Source organism: Ornithorhynchus anatinus, chromosome 1, assembly GCF_004115215.2.
Source record: "Ornithorhynchus anatinus isolate Pmale09 chromosome 1, mOrnAna1.pri.v4, whole genome shotgun sequence".
Taxonomy (NCBI): Eukaryota; Metazoa; Chordata; class Mammalia; order Monotremata; family Ornithorhynchidae; genus Ornithorhynchus; species Ornithorhynchus anatinus.
Window position 1 is genome coordinate 31,415,317 of NC_041728.1, and position 27,102 is coordinate 31,442,418.

General features: G+C 45.8%; 1 protein-coding gene across 4 annotated transcripts in view; it reads left to right on the forward strand.

Annotated features, from left to right (window-relative positions):
• MTHFD1 (methylenetetrahydrofolate dehydrogenase, cyclohydrolase and formyltetrahydrofolate synthetase 1) overlaps positions 1–27,102 on the forward strand; it is a 90,123-nt gene that overhangs the window by 27,366 nt on the left and 35,655 nt on the right. For all 4 annotated transcript variants that reach the window (XM_029062766.2, XM_029062777.2, XM_029062793.2 and 1 more), the window contains exons 2-8: positions 6,379–6,463; positions 11,010–11,069; positions 13,363–13,416; positions 16,695–16,831; positions 19,186–19,286; positions 24,846–24,982; positions 26,690–26,801. In XM_029062766.2, the coding sequence (XP_028918599.1) occupies positions 6,379–6,463; positions 11,010–11,069; positions 13,363–13,416; positions 16,695–16,831; positions 19,186–19,286; positions 24,846–24,982; positions 26,690–26,801 (686 nt within the window). The remainder of the gene's footprint in view (positions 1–6,378; positions 6,464–11,009; positions 11,070–13,362; positions 13,417–16,694; positions 16,832–19,185; positions 19,287–24,845; positions 24,983–26,689; positions 26,802–27,102) is intronic.

The window sequence follows — 27,102 nt, forward strand, 5'->3', positions numbered from 1 at the left end:
CAGGGTAGTTACAAGAGAAACAGCGTGGCTCAGCGGAAAGAGCCCGGGCCTGGGAGTCAGAAGTCATGGGTACTAATCCCAGCTCCACCACTTGTCAGCTATGTGACTTTGGGAGAGTCACTTCACTTCTCTGGACCTCAGTTCCCTCATCTGGAAAACAGGGACTAAGACTATGAGCCCCACCTGGGACAACCTGATTACCTTGTATCTCCCCCCCAGTGCTTAGAACAGTGCTTGGCACGTAGTGAGCGCTTAATAAATACCACCATTAATTAATAATTAATAGAAGATAATCAAGTTGGACACAGTCCCTTTCCCACATAGGGGTCATAGTCAACCCCCATTTTACAGATGAGGGAACTGAGGCACAGAGAAGTTAAGTGACTTGCCCAAGGTCACACAGCAAACAAGTGGCAGATCGGGGATTAGAACCCATGACCTTCTGACTCCCAGGCCCACGCTCTATCCGGTTAGGCTATGCTGCTTCTATGTGGTTGCCTGGTTTGCCGATTCTATAATCCCGTGCATATCCTTTGGCTGTCTCTCTGGATCCAAATGCTGATTTCTCCTATTGCCAAGCTTCAGATGCCAAGTATTTTGTCAGGTTTAAGACTTGTTGGCAGGGTGGTGCAAAAGTGAGCTGTATTTTCATAAAGCCAGTTTAACTCCATTTTCCACTTGAATGTGCACACCGTTAATTTAGTTAGTTCCCTTAGTTATTTGAAGGGGTTCTCAAAGAGTTAACTACGATCTTTCCTCCCCACCGGAGCCATAAAATGCTAAGCCCTATGAATAGGAGCCAATATAGACAGCAAACAAAACCTCTAAGAGGTGGAATTTGGAACCAACAAGAAAACTGATTTTGTTTTTAAAATGATCTGGTTTCCCACCCACTTGGGTAAATAATAAGTTTATTACCAGTCAATCATTAACCTTCATTTTTGATCTGTGACATCAATTAGTTTATCAGTGGAAAAATGGAGTAATGATTGAAGGTGGGATAAAAAGAGCTGAGAGGATTGAGATAGGATTTAGACAATTATTGTATGCTCCTATGCCCATTTTTTGAAAATAGTTTTTTTCCATTGAGTCTAACTGCCTTTTTTTCTGGCTGTTTCATTATTTGGATCCAAAATAATGGTTTCTTCTAATGCCAAGGCTCAAATGTCATATTTTCAAACTAACCTACTCCCAGTGCTTCATTCTTGTCTCTATTTATTATTATTAATGGTACTTGTTAAGTGCTTAGCCCCTTCCAAGCACTGTTCTAAGTGCTGGGGAAGATACAAGTTAATGACATTGAACACAGTCCCTGTCCCATGTGGCTCTCACAGTCTGAATAAGAGGGAGCAGTAACTGAAGCACAGAGAAGTTAGGGTGACTTGCCCAGGGTCACGCAGCGGACGTGGCAGAGCCGGGATTAGAACCCAAATCCTCCGATTCCCAGGCCCGTGTTCTTTCCTCTAGGCAATGCTGCTCTCCCACCATCGATCAATCAGTGATATTTATTAAGCGCTTACTTTGTGCCCAGCTCCGTACTAAGTATAACAGAGTTGGTGGGGATGTTCCCTGCCATCTCTTGCATAAACCCACTCCTCTCTCTGGAACTTTATCCCCCTTCATGTTTACCCCTCTTTACAGCTTTCCCTTTCTTCAAAACCCTCCTGAGATCCCAGAGGATCTTTTCCAAGTAATCTCTAACTCTTCCCACTTCACATTCCCCAACCCGGCTCCACTTAAGCAACCACAACCCCCATATCACTTCTCTGCATTTATTGCGGGTATACTCCCTTTCTCCCTATCTCTGAAATTAAATATCTGTGAACCTCCTATTTTGCATTCTCTTAAGGGCTTAGTACAGTGGGCCCCAGGGGTGACCGGTTTTCATTTTGATCAAAACTGGGCTAAGGGCTCTAGAAGAGGTGAGGGCTGGGTGGGAACAGACTTTACAATTCTTCTTCTTCTTCTTCTTCTTATTATTAATAAAGAGCTAATAGACTGGAAAGCTACCATTTTGGTCTTTTCAGTTCTACGTGGAAACTCTCAAGTCTTGCCAGAGACTTGTGGTGAGTGAGAATCAAAATCCAGCTCAAACATCTTTGGAGTAGACACCTCTACTAGATCCTCAATAAATTCTGTGGACGGGCGTCCCGTCAAATTTTAGATTCAGCATTCGGTCCCCTCCTTTGGTTCTGCTCCCCAGTTCTCACCCGAGCTGGGGTCCTGGAGGCACCACTCTCAGATAAGCAGCGCAGGAAATGCAGATAAAATTCTCCATCCTTAAAAATTCTCCATCCTTAATGTATTCATGAACACCCATCTCAGCCCAGGCTTTATTAGAAACCCGCCAGGAAATGTAGCTTCCCCACTTGGCAAAGTCATTATTCAGATGCTTTCCTTGCTGGAGGTGAATTGCTAAGTTTTCTCCTCCAAAGCCTTGAAGCAAAGGTCTTACTGTCAGTGATGTCTGAGTTATCACTGCTGATGGAGTATTTTTGCTGCATCTCTAGGGGAAGTAGTGTGGTGCAGTGGATACAGCACAGGCCTGGGATTCAGAAGGTCATGAGTTCTAATCCCGGCTCTGCCACCTGCCTGCTGTGTGGCCTTGGGCAAGTCACTTGACTTCTCTGGGCCTCAGGTACTTTGCCTATAAATGGAGATTAAGACTGTGAGTCCCATGTGGGACAGTGACTGTGTCTAACCCAATTTGCTCATATCCACTCCAGTGCTTAGTACAGTGCCTGGCACATAGTAAGCACTTAACAAATACTATTATTATGATTATCTTTCTGGGTATGTAGCATTGCAGATATTCACCCCTTATTCTCTGACATTTCCCCTGACTCATAATGTATTTCAGAGTCTGCCTCTCCCCTCAAGAGTGTAAGCTCCTTGTGGGCAAGGATCATTGAATTATACACTTCAAGCACATCATAGATGCTCCGCGAGCCGTAAAACAGTAAATGATCAATAAATACCATAGGTTGATTGATAGTTCTAGCTTTTATTTTCTACTTTCAGGGTCACATTCAAAGAAAGGCATTTTATCTGTGCATTCAACTGCCTTGGATTTTTTCCTTCTCACCATTGAATACCGAGTAGGACTAGTGTGCAGGCAGGAAGATGTGTATGTTTTATAATTTCCCTAGGGACGTTATTTCTGATGGCTCATCATAGTCTTAAATCTAAAGAGTTCCTTATTTCTAAGAAGCTTGATAATACTTATTGTAGTAGGGTGTCATGTAGGCTTGAAGTGACATCCCTAAGCACAGTTAGCCTCAAGACTGCTAGAAGAAGGTGGGAAATTCCGGAGGCCCACACAACTAAATCTTGCCCTGGCTGGGCCCACGAGCTCACGGCCCCACAAGTGGGGCATAGAACGCCAGCGTCTCGAAACCCTGCTCAGGTCACCCTGAGACCTTTATACTCAAATCCCTCCTCAAGGCTAGCCTCACAAGTAAAATATTTCTAATGTTTTCTGAAACCATTCGCGTGCCACTCCGAATGGACATCTGTACCGGTTTTGATGTTAAAAATAAATTGTTTGGGTATGAAACTGACAGTGGGAAGATTTTTTCTCATCTGATAATTCTTTAATTGGTATAATCGAAAGGAAAGAAATTGATACAATATGTGCACTTTGAAGCCATTATGGATCTTCTAGGTGGAGTTGCTTCTTTCTCTCTCTGCACCACAAATTTCCCTTGGTAATATAATAATAGAAATTTGTGGTATCTAAGTGCATATTATGTGCCAAGCACAGTCCTAGGTGTTGGTAGATACAGGATCATCAGGTCTTATGGGGCTCAGGGTCTAAGTAGGAGGAAGAACAGGTATTGAATCCCAACTGAGACAGAGAGAAGTGAAATGCTTGCCTGAGGTAGGATTAGAACTCAGGTCTCTCCATGCTCTTTCCACTAGGCCATGCTGCTTCTTACACAGTAGGTACCAGGCCTGGGAGAGCCAGGCTACCATGGAAGAGATCTGACTCACCAATTCTTTTCATTCTGGGGGTTGGCTAATCAGGGATTTTTTAATTTAAGTTATCTAAGTGCCAGGCACTGTACTAAATGTTGGGGGTAGATACAAGCTAATCAGTTTGGACATAGTCCCCGTCCCACAGGGGGCCCAACGTCTTAATCCCTGTTTTACAGATGAGGTAACTGAGGCACAGAGAGTGAAGTGACTTACCCGAGGTTGCACAGCAGACAAATGGAGCAGGGATTAGAATCCAGGTCCTTCTGTCTCCCAGGCCAGTGCTCTATCGACTAGGCCACACTGCTTCTCTAATCTGATCCTGCTGCCGATGCACTTTGCGGGAGAGCAGTGTCTTGTAGTAACTGCTAAAAATACCCGGGGCAGGCTTGGAGTTTGGGCAGGGCTGCACAGGCAGATTTGCCTTAGTAACCTCCTTCTGCCCACCTCCCCTTCTAAATTCTCCCCTCCCGGAGGGTGCGTGACCCTTCAACAAGAAGTGACTCTTGGTAGAAATTATTTATATATAACATCTGTCTCCCCCTCTAGACTGTAACCTCTTTGTGAATAGGGAATGTGTCATTTACTATGGTACTCTCCCAAACACTTAATATAGTGTTCCGCACACAGTATGGGCTCAGTAAATATGATTGACTGATTGGCTGCTTCCTGTGGACAGAGCCTTGTTTCTAAACGTTTGGTAGAGTAAGTACAATGGAGTTGGTAGATTCTGAAGTACCTGAAGAATCTGGTAGTCTAATTGGGGAGGAAGACATTAAAATAAATTACAGAGAGGAGAAACGTAGTAGAAAGGTACCTGCCTAAGTGCCGTGTCACTGAAGCCAAGGTTAGATAATGATGTTTCCAGGAGAATGGGGTGGTTCACAGCAATAAAGGCAACTGAGAGGTTGAGGAGGATTAGGGTGGAATAGAGGAATAGGGGTCTTTGGAATATGGATAAAAAGAGGTCATTGGTGACCTTGGAGAGGGCAGTTTCCATGGAGTGGAGGGAGGCAGATGCCAGATCGAAAGAGGTCAAGGAGAGAAATAGAAGAGGGAAAGTTGAGGCGGCAGCTATAAACAACTCGCTCGAGGGTTTTGGAAAGGATGGGAGGTGGAGTGATAACCTGAGTTATAGAGGATGCCATACGGTCAAGGGAGAGTATGTTGAGATAGGGGATACGTGGGCATGTTCGAAAGCAGTGGGAAAGAATCCATTGGAGAACGAACAGTTGAAGATGGCAGGGAGGAAAGAAGAGGGGGGCAGTTTTAAAAAGGGGCAAAGGGATGGGGTTGGGGATGCAGGCGGAGAGGATAGATTTTAAGAAGAGGCAGGAGATCTCTTGGGATACTTCCGGGAAGGATGGGAGAGTCAGTGGGGCAGGAGGAGGGTGTGACTAGGGAGGTGTAGGGGAGATTTTAGGGAGATCATGCCTGATGGTTTCAATTTTACTGACAAAATATGTGGCCAGAGTCATTAAGGGGCAAGAGCTAGGAAGTTGGCGGAAGGAGTTGAAAGTCTGAAACAGCTGGCATGGGCAGCGGGTGTGCCAATCAGAAAGGGTGAAGAAGACGAAGTAGTTAAGAGAAGTAGTATTGTTGCCAGACGGAGGAGAGGGTGGAGTCGTAGTGGGTGAGGATGAGTTTGAGACAGATGAGGTGGGTCTTTTGTCTGGAGGACTGGTAAGACTATCTCACCCCTGAAAAAGTACTGCTGCTCTGTGTGCCCTAAGCAGAGGTGGTGCCCTAAAGAAGGGAGGTGTTGAAAGTTTAATTTGATGTATCATAAAGAGGGTAAATTCAGTCATGTTGCACGTGCTGTTTGTTTTCCTTCGAAGCATTCTCAATGGAGAACTAAGTAAACTGCCCTCTGGGAGCATACTGTTCATTACTTTCCCTCGTGGCTTGTGCAGAGTCAGCCCAAGCAGGCCTAAACCTGACTTGCACTTACAATACTTACAAAACAATAGTTACTCTCTCAGTTCCACCTGCTTGCAGCTTGCTTGCCGGTTGCCGGTTCCCTTTGCCCTCTGCTCATGTCCTGTTGGCAGCCTTTCGTTAGCTGAAATTCCTACTGGGCTAAAGGGTCTTTTGGTAGTGGAATGATGGGGGATTGCTATTCAGAAAAGCAAGATCAATGGTTGGGCCCAAAACTAGCTCATTTCTACCCCAGTGCTTATTAATGCAATGCCTTGCACATAGTAAGCGCTTAACGAACACCATTAAAAAGCAAATCGAGTCATCCCCAGGCAGCGTTTCATCGGTTCCATTATTGCCTACTTCCCAAGAGAGACTGTGGGGTGGGTGTAACATTACAGTTTGGGAACAAATGTATTTCATCTGTCTAAGAGCTGTCACTTCTGTCAGTTTGGGACTACTGTTAACTTTCTCTTTTTTCCTCAGGCAAGTAAGGGAGAAACTGAAGAGACAAGTTGCTCAGATGAGAGAGCAAGTGCCGAGTTTCAGACCAGGCCTGGCGATATTACAGGTATTTTGCTACTCTGCTGGAGTGAGCCGTTGTCATTTGAATTGTTCTACAGACATTAAATATCATCTCCCACACACACACACACCAGTATGTGTTCTCCTGGAGCATGACAGTATTGTAAACACTTCTGAATTGCTATTATATGCTGCAACTCCACAGAAAAGCTCTTCAAGTGCTTCACACATAGTAAGCGCTTAACAAACACCATCATAGTTATAATTATTATTCAAATAAGGGAAAATCAGGTTCCCCAGGTAAGACCGAATGGGCTCACCAACTCACTAAGGTCTGACTTACCATCTTACTGTCCTCAAACTTGTCTTTTCTCCTTTGACCCCTTGCTCACGTCCTCCCTCCGGCCTGAAAACTCCATTCCCCCTCAGTCGCTCAATCAATCAGTGGCATTTATTAAGTCAATCAGTTAATTGTATTTATTGAGCGCTTACTGTGTGCAGAGTACTGTACTGAGCGCTTGGGAGAGTACAATACAGCAGAGTCGTCAGATGTGTTCCCTGCCCACAAGGAGCTTACAGGTTAGAGGGGGAGACAGACATTAAAATTAATTATGGGTATGTACGTAAGCACTGTGGGGCTGAGGGTCGGGCGAATACAGGGTACAAAGCTAAGTGGGAGAGCGGTGCAGAAGGGAGAGGGCGTAGAGGAAATGAGGGCTTAGTTGAGAAGAGGTGATTTTAATCAGACATTGAAGATGGGAGAGTGATGGTTTGTCGGATATGAAGGAGGAGGGAGTTCTAGGCCAGCTCAGGACGTGGGCAAAGGGAGGGCAGTGAGATAGATGAAATCGAGGTATGGTGAATAGATTGGCGGTAGAGGAATGAAGTTTGCAGACTGCAAAGTACTAGGAACTCAGTGAGGTAAGATAAGAGGGGCAAGGTGATCGAGTGCTTTAAAAGCCAATGGTAAGGCGTTTTCTATTTGATGCCGAGATGGATGGACAGCCACTGGAGGTTTCTGAGGAGAGGGAAACATGGACTGAACTCTTTTTTAGACAAATGATCCGGGCAGGAGAGTGAAGTATGAACTGGAGCAGGGAGAGAAAAGAGGCAAGGAGGTCAGCAAAGAGGCCGATGCAGTAGTCAAGGTGGGGTAGGATAAATGCTTAGATTAACGTGGAAGAAGTTTGGATGGAGAGGATAGGGTGGATTTTAGCAGTGTTGCGAAGGTGGAATAGACAGGATTTGGTGACAGACTCATTCTCTGGGTTGAATGAGAGAGCAGAGTTAAGGATAATGTAAAATGTGGGGCTTGTGAGATGGAGGGTGGTGATGCTGGTGGGAAAGTCAGGAGGAGGGCAGGATTTGGATGGGAAGATCAGGAGTCCTGTTTTCGATAGGTTAAGTGGGAAGTGTCGGTGGGACATCCAAGGAGAGATGTTCTGAAGGCAGGAGGAAATACGAGACCGCAGAGAAGGAGAGAGATCAGGGCTGGAGATGTAGATCTGGGTATCATCCGCATAGAGATGGTAGTTGAAGCCATGGGAGCGAATGAGTTCTCTTAAGGGAGTTGACATAGATAGTGAACAGAAGGGGACCCAGAACTGAGCCTTGAGGGTGTCCCACAATTAGTGGGTGGGAGACAGAGAAGGAGCCCGTGAAAGAGTCCGAGAATGAGCGGCCAGAGAGAGAGAGAGAGAGAGGAGAACCAGGAGCGGACTGTGCAGAGAACTGCACTAACTGCTTGGCAAAGTACAGTACATTAGAATTGGTAGGTGCGATCCCTGCCCGCAAAGAGGTTTCGATCTGCAGGGGGAAACCGGCATTAAAATAGGTTACAGATAGGGGAAACAGTAGAGTACGTGGATATACTCATAAGCGCTGGAGTTGGGGTGAGTATCAAAATGCTCAAGTGATACACAGTCAAGTGCGTAGTCAACATAGAGGGGAGGGCAGATGGGGAGTGAACGTTTGGTCAGGGAAGGCCTGTAGACGATGTGATTTTAGGAGGGTTTTGAAGCTGAGGAGAGGGCTGGACTGTCAGATACGAAAAAGGAGGGAGTTATGGGCCAGAGGGAGGATGTGGGGAAGGGGTCAGTGTTGAGATAGGCGAGATCAAGGTACAGTGAGTAGGATGGTGTTTGAGGAGTGCAGCGTTTGGGCAGGGCTGCAGTAGCAGATCAGTGAGGTTAGGTTGGAGTGCGAGCCACTTAGTGCCTTAAAGCCAAAGGTAAGGAGCTTCTGTGTGAAGCGGAGATGGGAGGACATGCACTGTAAGTTTAGGAGTGGAGAGATGAGCTGAATGCTTTTTCAGAAAAGTGATCCAGGCGGCAGGGTGAAGTGTAGATGGGAGAGGGGAGAGAAAGGCAGCTAGGTCAGCAAGGAGGCCGACGGAATAGTCAGGGTGAGCTAGGATAAATGCTTGGATCAGTGTGGTAGTGAGCTGCACGGAGAGGAAGGAGCGGATCCGAGAGATGTCTTGATGGTAGAACCGACTGAATTTCATGACAGGTTGAATGTGTGCATTGAGTAAGAGATGAGAGTACTGCCAAGATAATGCCTGACAGACCACCACTCTCCCCATCTCCCAAGCCCTCTTAAAATCATATATGAGAAGCAGGGTGGCCTAGTGGAAAGGGCACGGACCTGCGAGTCCGAGGACGTGGGTTCTAATTCGGCTCTGCCACGTATCTGCTGTGTGACCTTGGACAAGTCACTCGACTTTTCCGTACCTCAGTTTTATCATCCGTAAAATGGGGATTAAGACAATCAGCCCCATATGGGACACGGACTGTGTCCGACCATTTCCCAGGAAGCCTTACCTGACTAACCTCTCACCTCCCCACCCGATTCTCCCAGCCTTCTGTGTCGCCCATACACTTGATTTTGTACCTTCACCTTTCCACCACCTCCACAGCGCATATATCCACATCTTTATACTCTATCTTTCCCCCTTATCAGTGATTTATTTTAGGGGCCTACCTTCCCCCTACCTCCCCCCATCCCAGATTATATACTCCCTCGGGGCAGCAGTCATGTCTACCAGCTTTATTGAACTCTCCCAAGTGCTTAGAACAGTGCTGTGCACACGGTAAGCACTCAATAAATACCACTGATTGATTAGAGCTAGGAAGGCCAGGGAGGTGGATATGGGATGTATTTTCCTGTAGCCTATGGATGTTGTTATGGTGAGTGGAAGGAATATTGTATATGCTTTCCTTGTCAATCAATCAGTTGTATTGCATGCTTACTGTGTGCAGAGCACTGTTCTAAACACTTGAGAGAGTTCAGTGGAGCTGGTAGGCATGATTGCTGCCCTCAAGGAGATTAGAACCAAGTGTCCCAAAATTGTTACTCCTTCTCTTTGAATAATTAGAGACAGACAGTCCCTTTGCATTCAAGAGAAGAACAACTAACACAAGCTTCTCTTCCTGAACAGTACTCCCCGGAGAGTGGGGTGAGTGTGAGGGTGTGTATCAATATCCATAAATAATTTTATCAAGCTGTGAATGCAGTGGACTGTACTAAACCCATGATAGAGTTCAAGAGACGACGCCCACCTTTGTATCGTGCACATAACGATAAATTACCCAGGAATGTCAACTTCTCGGGATAATCTTTGAAACGACTGACAAAGAATTTTCCCTAGGAAAGCTTGGGGCAGTGTTGCTTATCATTTGGAAGTCCTCTCTTCAAGGCTGTAATGTGTACATCCTTTACCATCAGTATCCACCTCTGTGCGCACACATTGCTTTTTAGAGTCTTTGGTAATAAGAAGCAGAAAGAACCGTTATTTGTCCTGTGACCTTGGAAATTAGAAGATGGTAAATTAGAAGTGCTTCTCTTCCTGGTTTGAATAGCTGTATTGAGTGACTTTGACACATGTATTCAGGAAGAAGTATTGTGTGTCAGAAATGTGAGTTTTTATTTCTTTGCAGCCTTGAACCAATCTGTCCGGTACGCCTTTAAGTAAATGCCCTGAATTTTAAGAGCAGTTATGCCGTCTTCCCAAGTGGGCTGAGAACGTGTCTACACAATGAAGAATTCGGCCCCATTTTCAGATTCTTTTAAAACAACTTCACTTTGCCCTTTCTTCATGATCTGATTTCATTTGAAAAGGCGAGAGAGAAGCTACTTCAGTCTCATTAACAAATGCCATCAAAGGGATAGCTTCTAGCAACCAGGTAGCTATTTTCAGATCTCGGGAAGCCCAGGGAGCAGCCAGTGCCTGGTTGCTTCCTGCAAAACTCAGCAAATGTTAGGGAGGAAAGGTTGATGTTTTTCCAAGGGAGAGGTAGTTCACTCCTTTCCTGTAACTCAGCATATTTCTTGATGGTGATGCCATCTAATTTAGAAAACCTGGGAAAAAAAGATCCAAATGGGAAGGCTGTATTTGGTATTTCTGTAATTTGTCCTTCTTTGTGTGTCACGCTTTCTTAGATCAGTAAGATTCTTAACTTTTTCTTCATTCCCTAAACACAATTTGTGTTGCTTCATTTAATGGTTGCTTCTTCATCTAAGTTGGACTGGGAAGACTGTCTGGATATTCTAGATGTACATGGTCTGATGAATATTCTTTTGCCTATTTTTAGGTTGGAAACCGAGAGGATTCAAATCTCTATATAAATATGAAGCTGAAAGCAGCTGAAGAGGTAAAGATAGGATATTACAAACATCAGCTCTTGCATTTACCCTTCCTGTTCCTCCCCAACCCCCCTTTTTTGAAACCTCTTCTTTATACCATTATGGGAAACACAACCTGGCCATTTTGCAAAGGTACAGTAACTTCTGCAGTTGATATTTTTTGTTGACATTTGCAGACCAGTGTGCCTTTTCTGTAATCATTATCATAAATAATGGTATGATTGTTTTAATAAGATTATTATAAATAATCATTATAGTATTAAATGCTTACTGTGTGTCAAACACTGTTCTAAATTCTGGGGTAGATACAGTCATCGTCAAAGGTATTTACTGAGCTCTTACTGTGTGTGGAGCACAGTTATGGAAACATGTTTGAAAGCAATGGGGACGAAACCATTGGAAAATGAATGGTTGAAGATGGCAGTTAGGGAGGAGGCGAGTGGGCAAATGTTTTCATTTGGTATGAAAGGATGGGATCAGTAGCCCAGGTAATGGAGATACATTTAGAGAGGAGGTGAGAGATCTCTTGAGATACAGTTGGGATTATAGCGAGAGTTGAAAAGGGCGAGGTGGGAGTTGGAGAGGAGCAGGGAAGAGTTTAGGGAGATCACAAATCATCACTTCAGTTTTGTTAGTGAAGTATGTTGCCAGGCCATTGGGGGAAGGAGATAGTGGGGGTGAGGGACAGGAGGTTTGAAGAGGAGTTAAATGTCTGGAACAGGTGACGAAGACAATGGGTATGATAGTGAATTAGGAAGGAGAAGTGTTGTTGGGCAGAGAAGAAGGATGAATTGACAAATTGAAGCAGGTGAGAATGAATTAAGGTGGACATGGTCAGACAGATGTCTGGATTTCTGCCAATGGCCTTCCACAGCTCGAACACCAGAAGTGGTCCGGGGTTGTGGGTTAGTGGTACAGTATCGACAGAGGGACGGGAGAGCAGGTGAGTTGAGTTCAGTGGAGGGGGCGTGTGGAGGGAAGTTTGTGCATCAAGAAAAAGTAGTTTGGGTATGGAGACCAAATGGGACATGATGGCTTTAGAATATTGCAGAGGATCAAAAGTTTGGAGGTCACTGAGGGAGAATAGGACAGAGTTGTTGGGGATGGGTGTATGGGAAAGAGAACAGATGAGGAGGTTGTGGTATGGTAGGGGAATTTCCAAATCGGTGAGAGTAGAGATTGTACAGTGACTATAGATTATAAAATCAAATGTGTCCCCAGGCTGGTGAGTGTGTGAGATGAAGTGAAGCAAGAGGTCATTGCAATAGAAGAGCGAGAGGAGGTGGGCGTGGAGAAGGGTGGTTGGGGACATCCATATAGATATTGAAGTCCCCAAAATCAATACAGAGATGAAGAATGAGAAAAGGAATGCTAGACAAGGTACAAGATCATCAGATCCCACATGGGGCTCACAGTAGGAGGGAGAACAGGTATTGAATCCCCATTTTGTAGATGAGGGAGCTGAGGCACAGAGAAGCGAAGTGACTTGCCCAAGGTTACACAGGAGACAAGTGGTGGAGCCAGGATTAGAACCCAGGTTTCCTCACTCCCAAGTGCATACTATTTCCACTAGGCCAAGTTGCTTCTAAGCAATTTGCTTTCCCTTCCTAAAACAAAAAAGAAGAATTGAATAAGTGAAATGAAAATTCCTCAGGTGATGATAATTGAAGAACGAGTTGGGATTTAAAAAGTTTTAATAAACTGTTCAGAGGTCCTTTTAACAGAGGGAATTAATGATAAATAGCGTTTTTTGTCTTGTTCAAATATTTATTTACAAGTAGTGGCTAGAGCATGGGCCTGGGAGTCAGAAGGACCTGGGTTCTAATCCCACTCCACTTGCCTGCTGTGTGACCTTGGACAAGTCACTTCACTTCTGTATGCCTCATTTCCCTCATATGAAAAATGGGATTAAGATTGTGGGCTTCATGTGGGAAAGTGACTTGCTTTTCTCCACCTTAGGGCTTAGTACAATGTCTGGCACAAAATAAGTGCTTAAGAAATATCGCAATTATCATTATTATTATTATTATTATTATCCCAGCTCGGCCACTTGTCTGCTGTGTGACTTTGGGCAAGTCACTTAACTTCTCTGTGCCTCAGTTACCTCATCTGTAAAATGGGGATTAAGACTGTGAGCCCCAAGTGGGACAACCTGATTCCCCTGTGTCTACCCCAGCGCTTAGAACAGTGCTCGGCACATAGTAAGCGCTTAACAAATACCAACATTATTATTATTATTATTCTCTGGATTCCATTAGTTAAGAACTCAGGTTTTAATTGTTTTACTTTTCCTTTTTCCAGATTGGAATCAAAGCCACACATATCAAGTTGCCAAACACTGTAACAGAAACCGAGGTGAGTCCTTGAATTTATGCATTTTTATCCCTCAAAGTCTTGCATAGATTCCTATATTTAGAAGAGTGGGAAATATATTACATATATGCATTTACTTCGTCATCTCTCCAGTGTCCTTTTGATACTCGCTAAATCTGTATTTTTCTTCCTAATTCAAAATAAACTTCTGTCAGTCTCTCTGCCCTGTTCATTTGTAAGTCCTCGAGGATGTGGATCATGTCTTCTAATCAATCAGTCAGCACTGATGGGTTGGTGGCTAGAGAGAAGATCGAGGTAGAGTAGGTGGGCTTTAGAGGAGTGAAGTGTAAGAGCTGGGTTGTAGTAGTCATATTGTAACGTACTCTCCCAAGAGCTTAGTAGAGTGCTCTGCACAATAAGAGCTCGTAAATATGATGGATTAATTGAAATCAGGGAAGTATGGCAGATGGTAAAGTATGGTATGCTTTAAAGTCTTTTACTTCCAATCAGGCACGAGAATAAAACTTGACTCATACCAGAATGGGGGGCAGAAGCGGGGCAAATTGAAATGCCTGGCTGTTCCAATGTCGAGCAGGGTGGCGGGGCGGGGGTGAACGATGCAAGGCATTCCATCAATCAATCAGTTGTATTTATTGAGCTCTTACTGTGTGCAGACCCCAGTACTGAGTATTTGGGAGAATACTATACAACAGTAGTATTGGAATGGAAGAGTGAGAAGAGGTGGGCATGGAGAAGGGTGTGTTCACTGCCCACAACGAGCTTATAGTCTAGAAGGGGAGACCGACACTAAGATAAAGAAATTATGGCCTGTACAAAAGTACTGTGGGGCTGAGGCAGGGGTGAATATAGACTGCGAATCCCAGTGCAAGGGTGACACAGAGGGAGTGGGAGAAGAGGAAATGAGGAGTTAGTTGGGGAAGGCCACTTGGAGAGGATGTGGTTTTAAGAAGATTTTGTGGTGAGGAGAGTGATTGTCTATTGGATGTGAAGAAGGAAGGCGTTCCAGGCCAGAGGCAGCGTGTGGGCAAAAGGTCAGCGTCCAGAGAGATGAAATTGAGGTATAGTGAGTAGATCAGCATCAATCAATCATTTATTGAGTGCTAACTGGGTGCAGAACACTGAACTAAAGAGCTTGGGGAGAAGAGAGGAGCAAAGTGTGTGGGCTGGGTTGTAGTAGGAAATCAAGGAGGCAAGGTGATTGAGTGCTTTAAAGCCTATGGGAAGGATTTTCTGTTTGCAGAGGCGGGTGGGCAACCACTGGAGGTTCTTGAGGAGCGGGGAAGCCTGGACTGAACATTTTTGTAGAGAAGTGATCCGGGTAGCAGAGTGAAGTATGGACAGGAGTGGGGAGAGACAGGGCGGGAAGGTCAACAGAGAGACTGATGCAGCAGTCAAGGCGGGATAGGATAAATCCTTGGACTGACTTGGTAGCAGTGTGGATGGCTCGCCTGTGAATCGACGCCTTATCGTGGCAGGAGAGCTGATGTATGCTGATGAAGCTTAGAGTCAGGCCATATAGGGCTACCCAGAATGGAGAGGTCTAAGTCGAAGTGTCAGACAAAATCAGTTCACCTGTGTTGGCCAACAGCGGTATTGGAAAGAGTCAAAAGCAGTTGATCAAGCGATCAAAACATTGAGATCAAAGACAACGGCAGAGACTCAAATTTTTACCGAGCGGAAGAAGTCAGTGGTAACCACTTCCGTGTGATCTGTATGTTTTTGCAGCAGTCGACTGTTCACCTGTTTTACACGTCCAGCTTTTCATCCTAGACCTGGCCTTCCACCTTTACATCCCATGTGCAGTCCTGGCTTTTCTCACGAAATTGTTCTTTTCAAGCTTAGTCCTCTGCCGTACATCCTTAAGTAAACCTAGCATTCCACCTTGCCATTTGTAGCCCATTTGGGATTGCGCAGGACCCAGTTTTGAACCCAAAGCCCCATTTCCAAAAAGGTCATGTTTCCTTTGGTAACAAGCCCACTGCGACCCAAATGCATCAATAGATGGGGAAGTAGAAGGTGAAGTCAAGATGAGTAATCTGTCCTTTCTGAGAGTCTGTCAGATGGGGCAACATGGCATGAGGTTTCAGAACCCGTTGAAGGTCTCTAGGATTGTAAGGCCACCCAACCTTCTTTATGACAGCAAGCCTTGGACTCTCCAGAAAAGTCACACCCCATTCCTTGAACAATTCCATCAGCCTCACAAGCCGTACTTTGCATCAGATGACAGGACAGCGGCACAGGTAACAGAGTCCTGGCACGTAAACCCTTCATAAAGGCTCTCTCCTTCAAGAAGCCTTCCCTTACTAACCTTCATTTCCTCTTCTCCCACTCCCTTCTGCACCACTCTTGCACTTGTACCTTTTATTAACCCCTCTTTCAGCCTCACAGCGCTTATGTACCTATCCAATAATGTCTTTATATTAATGCGTTTCTTCCACCTCTAGACCATAAGCTCATTGTGGGCAGGGAACATGTCTACCAACTCCTTTAAATATTACTCTCCCAAGTAGTTAGTACGGTGGTCTGCACACAGTAAGTGCTCAGTAAATTGATTGATTTAATTGATATAGTCATTTGTCTAGCTTTGGAGCTATGCTCCCTCTAAATTCCACTTTGTTGCTCTCAAATCGTAGCATCCAGCTGAAAATTGGGCGACAATGGTGAAACAGATGCCATCGAGACACAGTGTAGTGAAGACCGTTCAATAAATGCCATTGATCGATTGACTCTTTTGGAGCACAAGTTTTTAAGAGGATCTTGAGGCAAATGGAAACAAAAACAGCAGAGAGAAAGAACATTAGTGAAAGAGAGTGATTCCTTTTCGAGTCCCTAAATATTACCCTCCCCCCTCCACTCAGGGTCGCACCTAGAGAGTTTCCAGTCCTCTACCAGTCTCGACTGTGGGAGGGAGAGTCAAGCAGAGGCCTGTCCATTCCATTCCTAGGTTGGGCAGTGGCTAGCGAGTTGAAGGCAATCCGCTACGAGTCAAAACTCACCCGTGTCGGGAAGCATGGGAGAGAGTCGAGGGCGGGGAATCGAGTTTACTGCATGGAAGGCGGCAATGGTAGACCACTTCCGGATTTTTACCAAGAAGACTCTGTAGATCCAGTACCAGATCGATTGCAGATAGAGAGTGTGTTGTTCTGGGAGAAATGTGTCCGTAGAGTCGCTATGGGTCGGAAACAACTCGACGGCATAAGACAAGACAAAACATTGCCCAAGCGGTACATCTAACCCAGTTTTTTGCCTCTAGAAATTCTCTTCTAGTCCTTTAATAGTTGGTTTTGACCCTCTTGTAGGTATTGAGGTGTGTCACATCTCTCAACGAAGATTCTTCCATTCATGGATTCATAGTGCAGTTACCTTTGGATTCTGAGAAGATGATCAATATTGAGGCAGTGACCAATGCCGTTGCACCAGAAAAGGACGTAGACGGGTATAAGCGGAGTTTCACCTATTTGATCTGTCGCGTGTGTAAACTCGAAATCCCAGGCGCCTCAGCTTTATTGTGAAACCTACACTAAACTTTGCTTCTAAGAATGCACACGGCCACATATACAGCTGATCTGTTTGTGCACTTCCATATTGCCGTTCACCTGAACACTTCTTATTTAGAAATAATGTGGTAGAGTGGAAAGAGCACAGGAGTGAGAGTCAGGAGAACTGAATTTTAATCTCGGCTCCATCTGTTGCGTGACTTGGGTAAGTCACTTAACTCTCCCGTGCCTCCATTTCGTCACCTGTAAAACGGGGAGTAAATATCTGTTTTCCCTCCCTCCTAAACTGGGAACTCTGTGTGGAACAGGGACTAGCTCCGATCCAACTATTTCATAATTACCTCAGTGTTTAGCACAGCTCTTGATAATTCCAGAAGCTCCAAACAATTATCATTGTCGTCATTTTATCCCTTAGTTGAATATGGAGCATCAGTACTCCCTGGCCGGGGAGAAAGTCTGTAAGCCCATCAAAGGGCAGGGACTGTCTCTATCTGTTACCGATTTGTACATTCCAAGCGCTTAGTACAGTGCTCTGCACATAGTAAGTGCTCCATAAATACTATTGAATGAATGAATGAAAAGATAATGTTCTTATTTAGGAGTGAATCTGAATCCCGCCTGAAGGAGCAGGAAAAGCAGCCACTAGAGGCCACTAATTCTGTTTCTTTTCCCGTGATATGGGAATCTGGTCTAGTTCTTCCTCAGTCCCCTTTGAGTTAACTCAATTCACCTGATTAGTCCATTAGGATTGACCAAACTGGGGTCCACCTACGGGAATTCCTGGTGACTCCTTAGAGACCCCTACAAGTGAAAATAGAAGCTTGAATGCCTTTGGCTGAATGTGTATCGCAGCCCCACTCCGACTGTGCCTTGTTCCCCAAACCCTCCCAATCTCAGGATTTATACCTTTCATCTGACAGTGCGTGATTTACCAGTAATGGTTGATGCGTGTCTTATGTGCCAGGTGCCTTCCGCCTCTCCGCTGGGTTCATTCTTTTGATTGATCTGTCTTCTCAAGTGGTAATATTTAGCATATACCATGCAATTCAGTCTGACTTGACCCTAAGCCTGAACACTTAGGAGTCTGTATGCCTTGCCAGATGGATTTGTTTTTTTGGTTTCTGCCACTCTGATCGTTTCCAGCATGTGCTTCCTCAGCGTTGACTTCCCCTCCAGACTGTAGTGGGTAGGGAATGTGTCAGTTTATTTTTGTATTGTACTCTCCCAAGCGCTTAGTACAGTGCTCTGCACACAGTAACGTTCAGTAAATACGATTGACGGACTGACAGACATTGCTTCCATTCCGTTGGAAATGCGTCCCTTGTTATTTTTGACTCTTTGTCAGCCAGGGAAAGAAGCAATCCCGAACAGGCCACTGGGTTACAGTGTGAAAACGATTTTACCCCGGTGATCTTTTCACCCTGGACCCCAGCCAGGGAGGGACTGCGGGGCCGGGCCCCGCCCCAGCCGCCATTCAGTCATCCGCAGCTACGTACCTTCCTCTCCCGAGCCCTGGACGGTGCCCCCAGGGTCCTAGGACGTGTGGCTTCAAGCTCGTCTTATGGAGCGTCCGGTGACCTTTTTATTAATTTTTTTTATGGTATTTGTTAAGCGCTTACTATGTCCCAAGCACTGTTCTGAGCACTGGGGAAGATGCAAAGTAATCAGGTTGTCCCATGTGAGGCTCACAGTCTTCATCCCCTTTTTACAGATGAGGGCACTGAGGCACAGAGAAGTTAAGTGACCTGCCCAAAGCCACACAGATAAGTGGCGGAGCCGGGATTAAAACCTACATCCTCCGACTCCCAAGCCCATGCTCTTTCCACTAAGCCACGCTGTTTCCTTGACTGTGGCAGGTTTCAGTCCCTGGCCTGGCCTGGTGGCCCGTGGGGCCAAGCTGGTGATTTCCTGGCTGGGGAATGCACTGACCCCATGCTTGCACTCTCACCCACTTTGCAGATCTTCTGTTGTCACCACCTTAGTTTATAATATTTTTTTTGCCCTGTATTACTCTGTCTACCCTTCATCCATACTCTTCTGTCAAATATCTATCTCTGTAGATTGCATCGGTTTCATTCATACTGCAAAACATATTTTTGCCCGGGTATCTAAAACTTCCAAAGGTCTAATCAATCAGTGGTATTTATTGAGCGCTTACTGGGTGCAGAGCACTGTATTAAGCGCTCGGGAGAGTGTAATACAACAGAGTCGATCTGCATGATCCTTGCTCACAGCGAGCTCATAGACTGGAGAGGGGCTTATAGTCTAAAACTCTTGTTTCTGTAACTTTTAGATTAACCAGCATTAACGCTGGGAAGCTTGCTCGAGGTGACCTGGGAGATTGCTTTATCCCCTGTACGCCTAAGGGGTGTTTGGAACTCATCAGAGAGACTGGTAAGGAATAAAATTTTGTTATCTGCTTTTGAAGACTCCTGTGTTAAACCCTTCATTCATAGCATCAGCATATATTTACAAGGATTCTCATAAAAACCTGAATTATTTATCCCCCCCCGCCAAAAGTCCAAAACCTGCCTGTAGGGATGGGATGAGATCGTTATCAGAATCTGACGGACCTAGTTCTCAGTCATTAGCCGGGCTTGGTGAGTCGTTGGGGAGAACAGGGATGTCCATTAAGAATGAAAAGTCAGGTACAGGTCGGAATTTAGATAGGCCAAAAAGGATTTTGGAGAAGATATTTCAGAAAATGCCAAAGCTAATAAGAATCTTTCAGAAGTTATTCAGAAATGTGTGGCAGAATGTGAATGGAGTCTTTCGCTTTGGCGTCGGGGTTTCTGCCGACTAAGGAATTTGAAGTGAACGAGCGCATTTTCAGAGTCGGTGAACCTAAGGTGGTGTTCATCTGCCATTCAGCCTCAAGATGACGGATACTTTGCTTCCACAAGAGGAAGCGGAGAAAGCAGGTGTAGACAATTAAAGGAGTCTGGATTGGTAGGAGGGAGATGGAGTGATAACCGGAGGAAGCCATGGGAGGGTGTTTTTTTGGTGTTTTAAAAATCTGGATCTATCATTGAATTTATGATCACTAAGCACTTCAACATTTGTCTGGAAAGACAACAGCTTTTCTTATAAGGGGAGAGCACGCCCCACTGTTAGCTGGATTTCTCTGAATAAATAAATAAGCATGGGGATAAAGGGAAATCTGGAGATATTTAGATTTCCAAAAGGTCTTTAGCCTGGCTCCAAAGACGTGTTCTAAGAAGTCATAGAATTGGAGGGAATGTGTTTTTTTCAGGAAGAAACCAGGGTTGGGGAAAAAATGACCACTTTTTGAGAAAAGTAAATAGTAGAATCCCCTGGGGGTCAGTGCTAAGACCAGTTTTACTTAATATTTCCGTAAATGATCAGAAAGAGGGTCTGCTGGATTTTCAACTAATTGAGAGCGGGAGTCATGTTTCAAGTCTGTTTTGGAATTGTTTTAGCTGTTTTTCCTGCTCTTTGAATGTATTCCCATCCTGAGCTTGCAGACCTTGTTCTCCTAGAAAACCCAATCAGTGGTATTTATTGTGTGCTTACTGTGTGCAGGGTACTGTACTAGATTGTAAGATCCTTGTGGGCCGATAACATGTCTGCCAACTCTGTTGTACTCTCTCAAGCGCTTAGTACAGCGCTCTACATGCAGCGAGCACTCAATAAATAGATGGCTTTAGCAACCTAATAATAATAATCCTGTCTGAATTGATGTCTTTGTTTCCCAATTGCTAGTCACTATTCCGTGAAACGAATTAGATACTCTTAAATGTGACAGATTAGCTGGTTGTCAACCTTTTCATTTTTAAGTGTGGGTTTTCATCCTACTCTTCTCTGACTCAGTGAATGGATTTTGCTTAAACTACATTTGACTTTTAAAATGTTAAAAAACCTTCACCAGAAGGAGAGCCCACACAAAATTTTCAGTTCATGGACTGGACCCAAGGCAAAATTTTCCAGCGGATTGGACTCTTAAAATCTTGAAATAGAAATCTTGTGTGCCCTGCCTGATGGTAGCCTTCTGACCTGCCTGCTCCCCCACACCCCCTGCCCCTCAAATTCAGACCTCACCCCAAGTCACGACTTCTGCACCCTAGACCCACTCCTCCATCCCGGGCCATTTCACCTCATCTTGGCTCCCTCCCACCCCTGCAGACATAGGCGTACACACCCTCAATTCCGCTCTCTCCATCAACCTCAACTCCCTGGTCACCCTATCACTTTGTCACTCTTGCACCTGCAACCCACAGCCCTCCTCTGTCTGTTTCGGCATCGGCTAAACGCAGCTGGTGGAAATCCAGGCTCCAGAGCAGACTTTTTCTGCTACATATCCATTCTCTCGTGCTTTAACTCAGCTCCATTTTCTGCTTGGCAACTTTGCCGTGCCTCATTGCCTCACCCACCCATAATCCCCACCAACTCTTCCACGCCTACAACTCCCTCCTGGCACCCGCATTATCCTCCCCACCTCCCTCACCCAATAGGTAGTAAAATCCAAGCCATCAGGCATGGACTTCACCAAATCTTCCCATTGTCCCTCAAAGTTTTTCTCTCATTTCCTTGTCTTTTTGCCTGCTTCCAGCTGTCTCCCAGGAGATCTCCCACCTGCTCCGTAATCCACCTCCTCTACCTTCCCCTCCGACCCTATCCCCTCTTCTCCTAAAATCTCAAGCTCCTCTTCTCCTCTCATGGCCCCCTTCAACTTCTCACTCTTCCACCTGCTTCTTTCCTTCTTCTTTCTGTCACACGGTCTCTATCTCACCCTTTTCATAAAAGCTCGCTCTCACGGTCCCCTCCAGCTGGCACACAATCCCCCTCCTCCCACTCCTATCCAAAATCCTAAAATGGATCCCTTTTTTTTTGATATTTGTTAAGCACTTACTATGTAGTAGACACTGTACTAAGCGCTGGGGTAGGTAATTTCACTTTGGCGTCGGGGGTCTGCCAGCTAAGGAATTTGAACTGAACGAGAGCATTTTCATTCATTCATTCAATAGTATTTTCAGAGTCAGTGAACCTAAGATGGTGTTCATCTGCCATTCAGCCTCAAGATGACGGATCTTTTGCTTAGATGGGGCATAGTCCATGTCCCACGTGGGGCTCACAGTCGTAATCCCATTTTACACATTAGGAAACTGAGGCAAAAGAGAAGTTAAGTCGCTTTCCCGTGTCATCCAGCAGACAGTCGGAGGCAGGATTAGAACCCAGGTCCTTCTGGCTCTTTTCTCTCTGCTAATTTCCTCTCCACTAACTCCCCTCTCAACCATCTTCAGTCTCTGAGCTGAGCTGGAACAGGGTCTGTGTCCCTGTGTTATTGAGGTTTGAAGATGGGAAGAGTGGGGGATTGTCAGATATGAAGGGGGAGGGAATTAAAGGCAGAAGGGGGAGCTTGACCATGAGGTTGCAAGGCTCAGTGAGTCAGTTGATATTAGAGGAGTGGAGTGCGTCAGCTGGAGAGAAGCGAGAATCAGTAAACGGGGAGAGAGCTCATTGAATGCCGTAAAGCCAACGGTGAGGAGTTGCTGCTCGATGCAAAGATGTATAAGCAACATTTGGAGGTTTCTGAGGAGTAAAAATAACAATAATAATAATAATAATGGTATTTAAGTGCTTACTGTGTGCCAGGCACTGTACTAAGCACGGGGTGGATACAAGCAAATCAGGTTGGACTCAGTCTATGTCCCACATGGAGCTCACGGTCTTAATCTCCAATTTACAGTTGAGGTAATTGAGGCACAGGAAAGTGAAGTGACTTGCCCAGGGTCACAGAGCAGACAAGTGGCAGAGCCGGGATTAGAACCCATGACCTTCTGACTCCCAGGCCTGGGCTCTATCCACCAGGAGATGGGCACAGAATAACGTTTTAGAAAAGTCTGGGCTGCAGAATGATGTATGGAGTGGTGAGGGGGGAGGCTAAAGTTAAGGAGGTCAGTGAGGAGGCTGGTGCCGCAGTCAAGTTGGGATACGACAAGTACTTGGGCCAGGGAGGTAGTAGTTTGGATGGAGAGGAAGGACAGATTCTGGAGATGTTATGAAGATAGAACTGGCAGGATTTGGTGATGGACAGTGAGGGTTGAAGAAGGGAGGTGACCAAAGAATAATATAAAGGTCGCAGGCTTGTGAGACGGGGGTAGAGTCGTCCCGTCGCCACCGATGGGACAGTCGGGAAGGGTAGGATTTGTGGGGGATGAAGAGTTCTGTTTTGGACAGTTCTGGAGTTGGCAGTGTTGGATGGCCTGAAGTCGGGAGGAAATGTGAGATTGACAAGGAGGAGAGAGGTTGGGGGCCGGAGATGAAGGCTTGGGAGTCATCTGCAGAGATAGGGTAGCTGAAGCTGTGGGAGCTCCCCAAGGGAGTGGGTGTAGTTGGAGAATAGAAGGGGTCCCAGAACTGAGCCCTCGAAGACCTCACGATTAGGGGGTGGGAGGCAGAGGAGGAGCTGCAAAAGAGATTCACCAACGTGTTTAAACCACTCTTACGCTCGTGTGAGTGTATGTGTCTCCTTTATTTTTGACCTTTCTAGTATTTTTACGTTTGTCTCACTCTTAGAGTGTAAGCTCCATGTGGGCAGGGCACTTGCCACTTTGAATCATTCAATCGTATTTATTGAGCGCTTACTGTGTGCAGAGCACTGACTAAGCACTTGGAAAGGACTGTTTGGCAGCAAATAGAGACAATCTCTATCCAACAACAGGGTCACAGTCTTATTTTCCATGCGCCTAGGACTGCACCCAGGCGGGTACAAGAAGCAGCGTGGCTCAGTGGAGAGAGCCCGGGTTTAGGAGTCAGAGGTCATGGGTTCTAATCCCGGCTCCGCCACCTGTCAGCCGTGTGACTTCGGGCAAGTCACTTCACTTCACTTCAGGTGCCTCAGTTCCCTTATCTGTAAAATGGGGATGAAGACTGTGAGCCTCACGTGGGACAACCTGATTACCCCATATCTACCCCAGCAATTAGAACAGTGCTCGGCAAATAGTAGGCGCTTAACAAATGCCAACATTATTATTAGTAGTACTCAAGAAATGCTAATACTGCTCATCCTGTAATGCAACCTCCTTCCGTCCGTCCCGATCATCTTGCCAAACAAGACAATGCGTAGAGCACTGTTAAGCTGGAGGTGTTTCTTTTCTCTGATTTTCTCTTCTCACCTTGTGTCAGTTGCCCGCTGCGCCCCTTCCTTTCGCCAAGTTGGCCCCTCGTAGTATCTATTGCACGGCTACTATGTGCAGAGCATGGTACTAAGCTCTTGAGAGGGCACGAAATAATTAGAAGATGCAATATGTGTGCCCCAGAAGCTTACAGTCCAGTGGGTGCCAGAGATCTTGAGCTGATTCTCTTCTCCATAATATCTCAATACAGTTTAGCACCAGAATGCACGAGAAGCAGTGTGATTTAATAATAATAATAATGTTGGCATTTGTTAAGCGCCCACTATGTGCCTACTATGTACAGGGTCATCGGGTGGTCCACGTGAGGCTCATAGTCCTAATCCCATTTTCCAGGTGAGGGAACTGAGACACCAAGAAGCGAAGTGACTTGCCCAAAGTCACACGGCTGACAGGTGGCAGAGTCAGGATTAGAACCCGTGACCCCTGTCTCCTAAACCCGGGCTCTTTCCACTGAGCCACACTGCTTCTCTGGCTCAGTGAACTCTTTCTAGTGGCAAGAGCCAGGACCTGGGAGTCGGGGGACCTGAGTTCTAATCCCGACTGCCGCCTGCCTGCTCTGTGGCTTTGGGCAAGTCACTGCTCTGCGGCTCAGTTCCCTCAACTGTAAAATGGAGTTTCGATACCGTTCTCCTTCCTTAGACTCTGTGTCCACGTGAGGCCTGACTGTCTTGTACTTTCCCCAGCGTTCAGTACAGTGCTTCGTGGATAGTAAGCCCTGAACAGATACCCTTATTATTGCCGTCGTCGTCATTATTGGAATCGGGGTGATATGTGATCCGTGCTGCTTTGGTTCCAGGGGTGCAGATCGCCGGGAGGCATGCTGTGGTGATTGGCCGCAGTAAGATCGTCGGTGCCCCCATGCACGATCTTCTGCTGTGGAACAATGCCACCGTGACTACCTGTCACTCAAAGACAGCGAAGTTAGCCGAAGAGGTAAGAACTCATTGATCTGCACAACGGGCTTTGCTTTGAGTGGGGACTGGAAAAAGAAGAAACTTGCTGCTATAGATATCCCTGTCTGGGTTAGCGGCACGACAGCTGGCCTGAAGGCTCACCTTGATCTGATTTCGTTGAACATTGATTCTTGGTCTTGAGCCTCTTTTTAATCATAAGGGAAAGAAGCAGTAGGGAGGATGAACTCTCCTTGGGTTTTACGGGGCCGAGCCAGAAGGACCTGGGTTCCGATCCTTGTCTGCTGTGTGGTCCTGGGCAGGTCGCTTCGCTTGTCTGCCTCAGTTCCCTCATCTGGAAAATGGGAATTAAGACTGTGAGACCCCTGTGGGACGGGGACTATGTCCAAACTGATTACCTTGTGTCTACCCCTGAGCTTAGTACGGTGCCTGGCATATAGTAAGTGTTTAATAAGTATCATAAAAATAAAATATCAATCAAGCAGTCATCAACTAAGGGAATGCGTTTTCAGCCTGAATGTTTTCCTTTGCCACCTTAGCAGCTTTATTGAATTGCACTCTTCTGAGCAGTCCTAGAATGTAAACTCCTCCTTTAGACTCTAAGCTTCTACTCTAGACTGGAAGCTCCTTGTGGGCAGGGAACATGTCTACCACCTCTGCTGTGTGATAATAATAATGTTGGTATTGGTTAAGCGCTATGTGCCGAGCACCGTTCTAAGCGCTGGGGTAGATACAGGGTAATCAGGTTGTCCCACGTGGGGCTCACAGTCTTAATCCCCATTTTACAGGTGAGGGAACTGAGGCACCAAGAAGTGAAATGACTTGCCCATAATCACAGAGCTGATAAACGGCGGAGTCGGAATTAGAACCCATGACCTCTGACTCCTAAGCCCGTGCTCTTTCCACTGAGCCACACTGCTTCTTCATACTCTCCCAAGCACTTAATGAAACGTCCTGCCCACAGTAAGCACTCAGTACATACCATTGATTGATTGAACAAGTTGCACGGTCAAGAGATGATTTTCCGCCATTTCTTTTGAGCTACAGTAGTACCATGCTGGTAATATCCCCTTGTGCTTAGTACAGTGCTGTGCACAGAGAAAGCATTTATCTTTCCCCTTTGTATCCCTTGCCCTACTTTTAGTGCTTAGAACAGTGCTTGGCACATAGTAAGCGCTTAACAAGGACTTACTATTGCCTTCCCCATCTTCAAAGCCCTGTTAACATATCTCTAGACTCTAAGCTGTCTGTGGGCAAGGAATGTGTCTACCAATTCTGTTATATAGTACTCTCCCGAGCGCTTAGTAGAGTGTCCTGCACACAGTAAGCGCTCAATAAATCCAACTGATTGATTTTCTCAGGGCTCTTGCTGTTTTGCTGAGGGCACCAGGTAAATTATGTGATGTTCAAGTCCCTTGCCCTTCTGGTTGTAAATAATGCCTTGATTTCTTTGGCCTTTACGTCCCAGGTTAGTGAAAGGCGGTCTCCCGGATTGTACTACCCCTGTGCAGATTATAATTGTGTTTTCCATTTTGTGAAGACTGGGGTTTAGAATTTCTGCAGCTTATTTGGGATTATGAATTGAGAAAACTGGGGTTTAGGCTTTGGGTAGTTTATTTCGGATTATGACTTGAGCTGAGAATAGAGGCAGATTGCCTGATGGGTCCACTGAACTTGGTGGCCAAGTGCCGGAATTAACTGAAGAGATGGCGGATTTTTTCATTTTCAGATCAGCAGAGCTGATATTCTGGTAGTGGCGGCCGGAAAACCTGAAATGGTGAAAGGAGAGTGGATAAAACCCGGCGCCGTAGTTATAGACTGTGGAATCAACTACGTACCCGGTGAGTGCTACGAGGAATACAGTAAAGCGTATTTGCTTGTGGTGCAGGTTTTCCATTGCTGCAGATGTCGATCGTGATTCTAATCTGGGATTTGGGCCATTAAGCATTTTTGAAGGAAGTGCTGAAATTGAGGTCTGGAATAATTCTGCAGGTGGCCGCCAGCCTAATGTCTTTCTTAAAGCAGTGAAATAATCATCTTTCCCTCTCCCACTCCTAGGTGTGAGATACAGTTATTAAATTGTTAGGAAAGTTTGTCACGGTGAAGTTTTCCCCATTTCTAACCTCCCCTCTTACCCTCCCA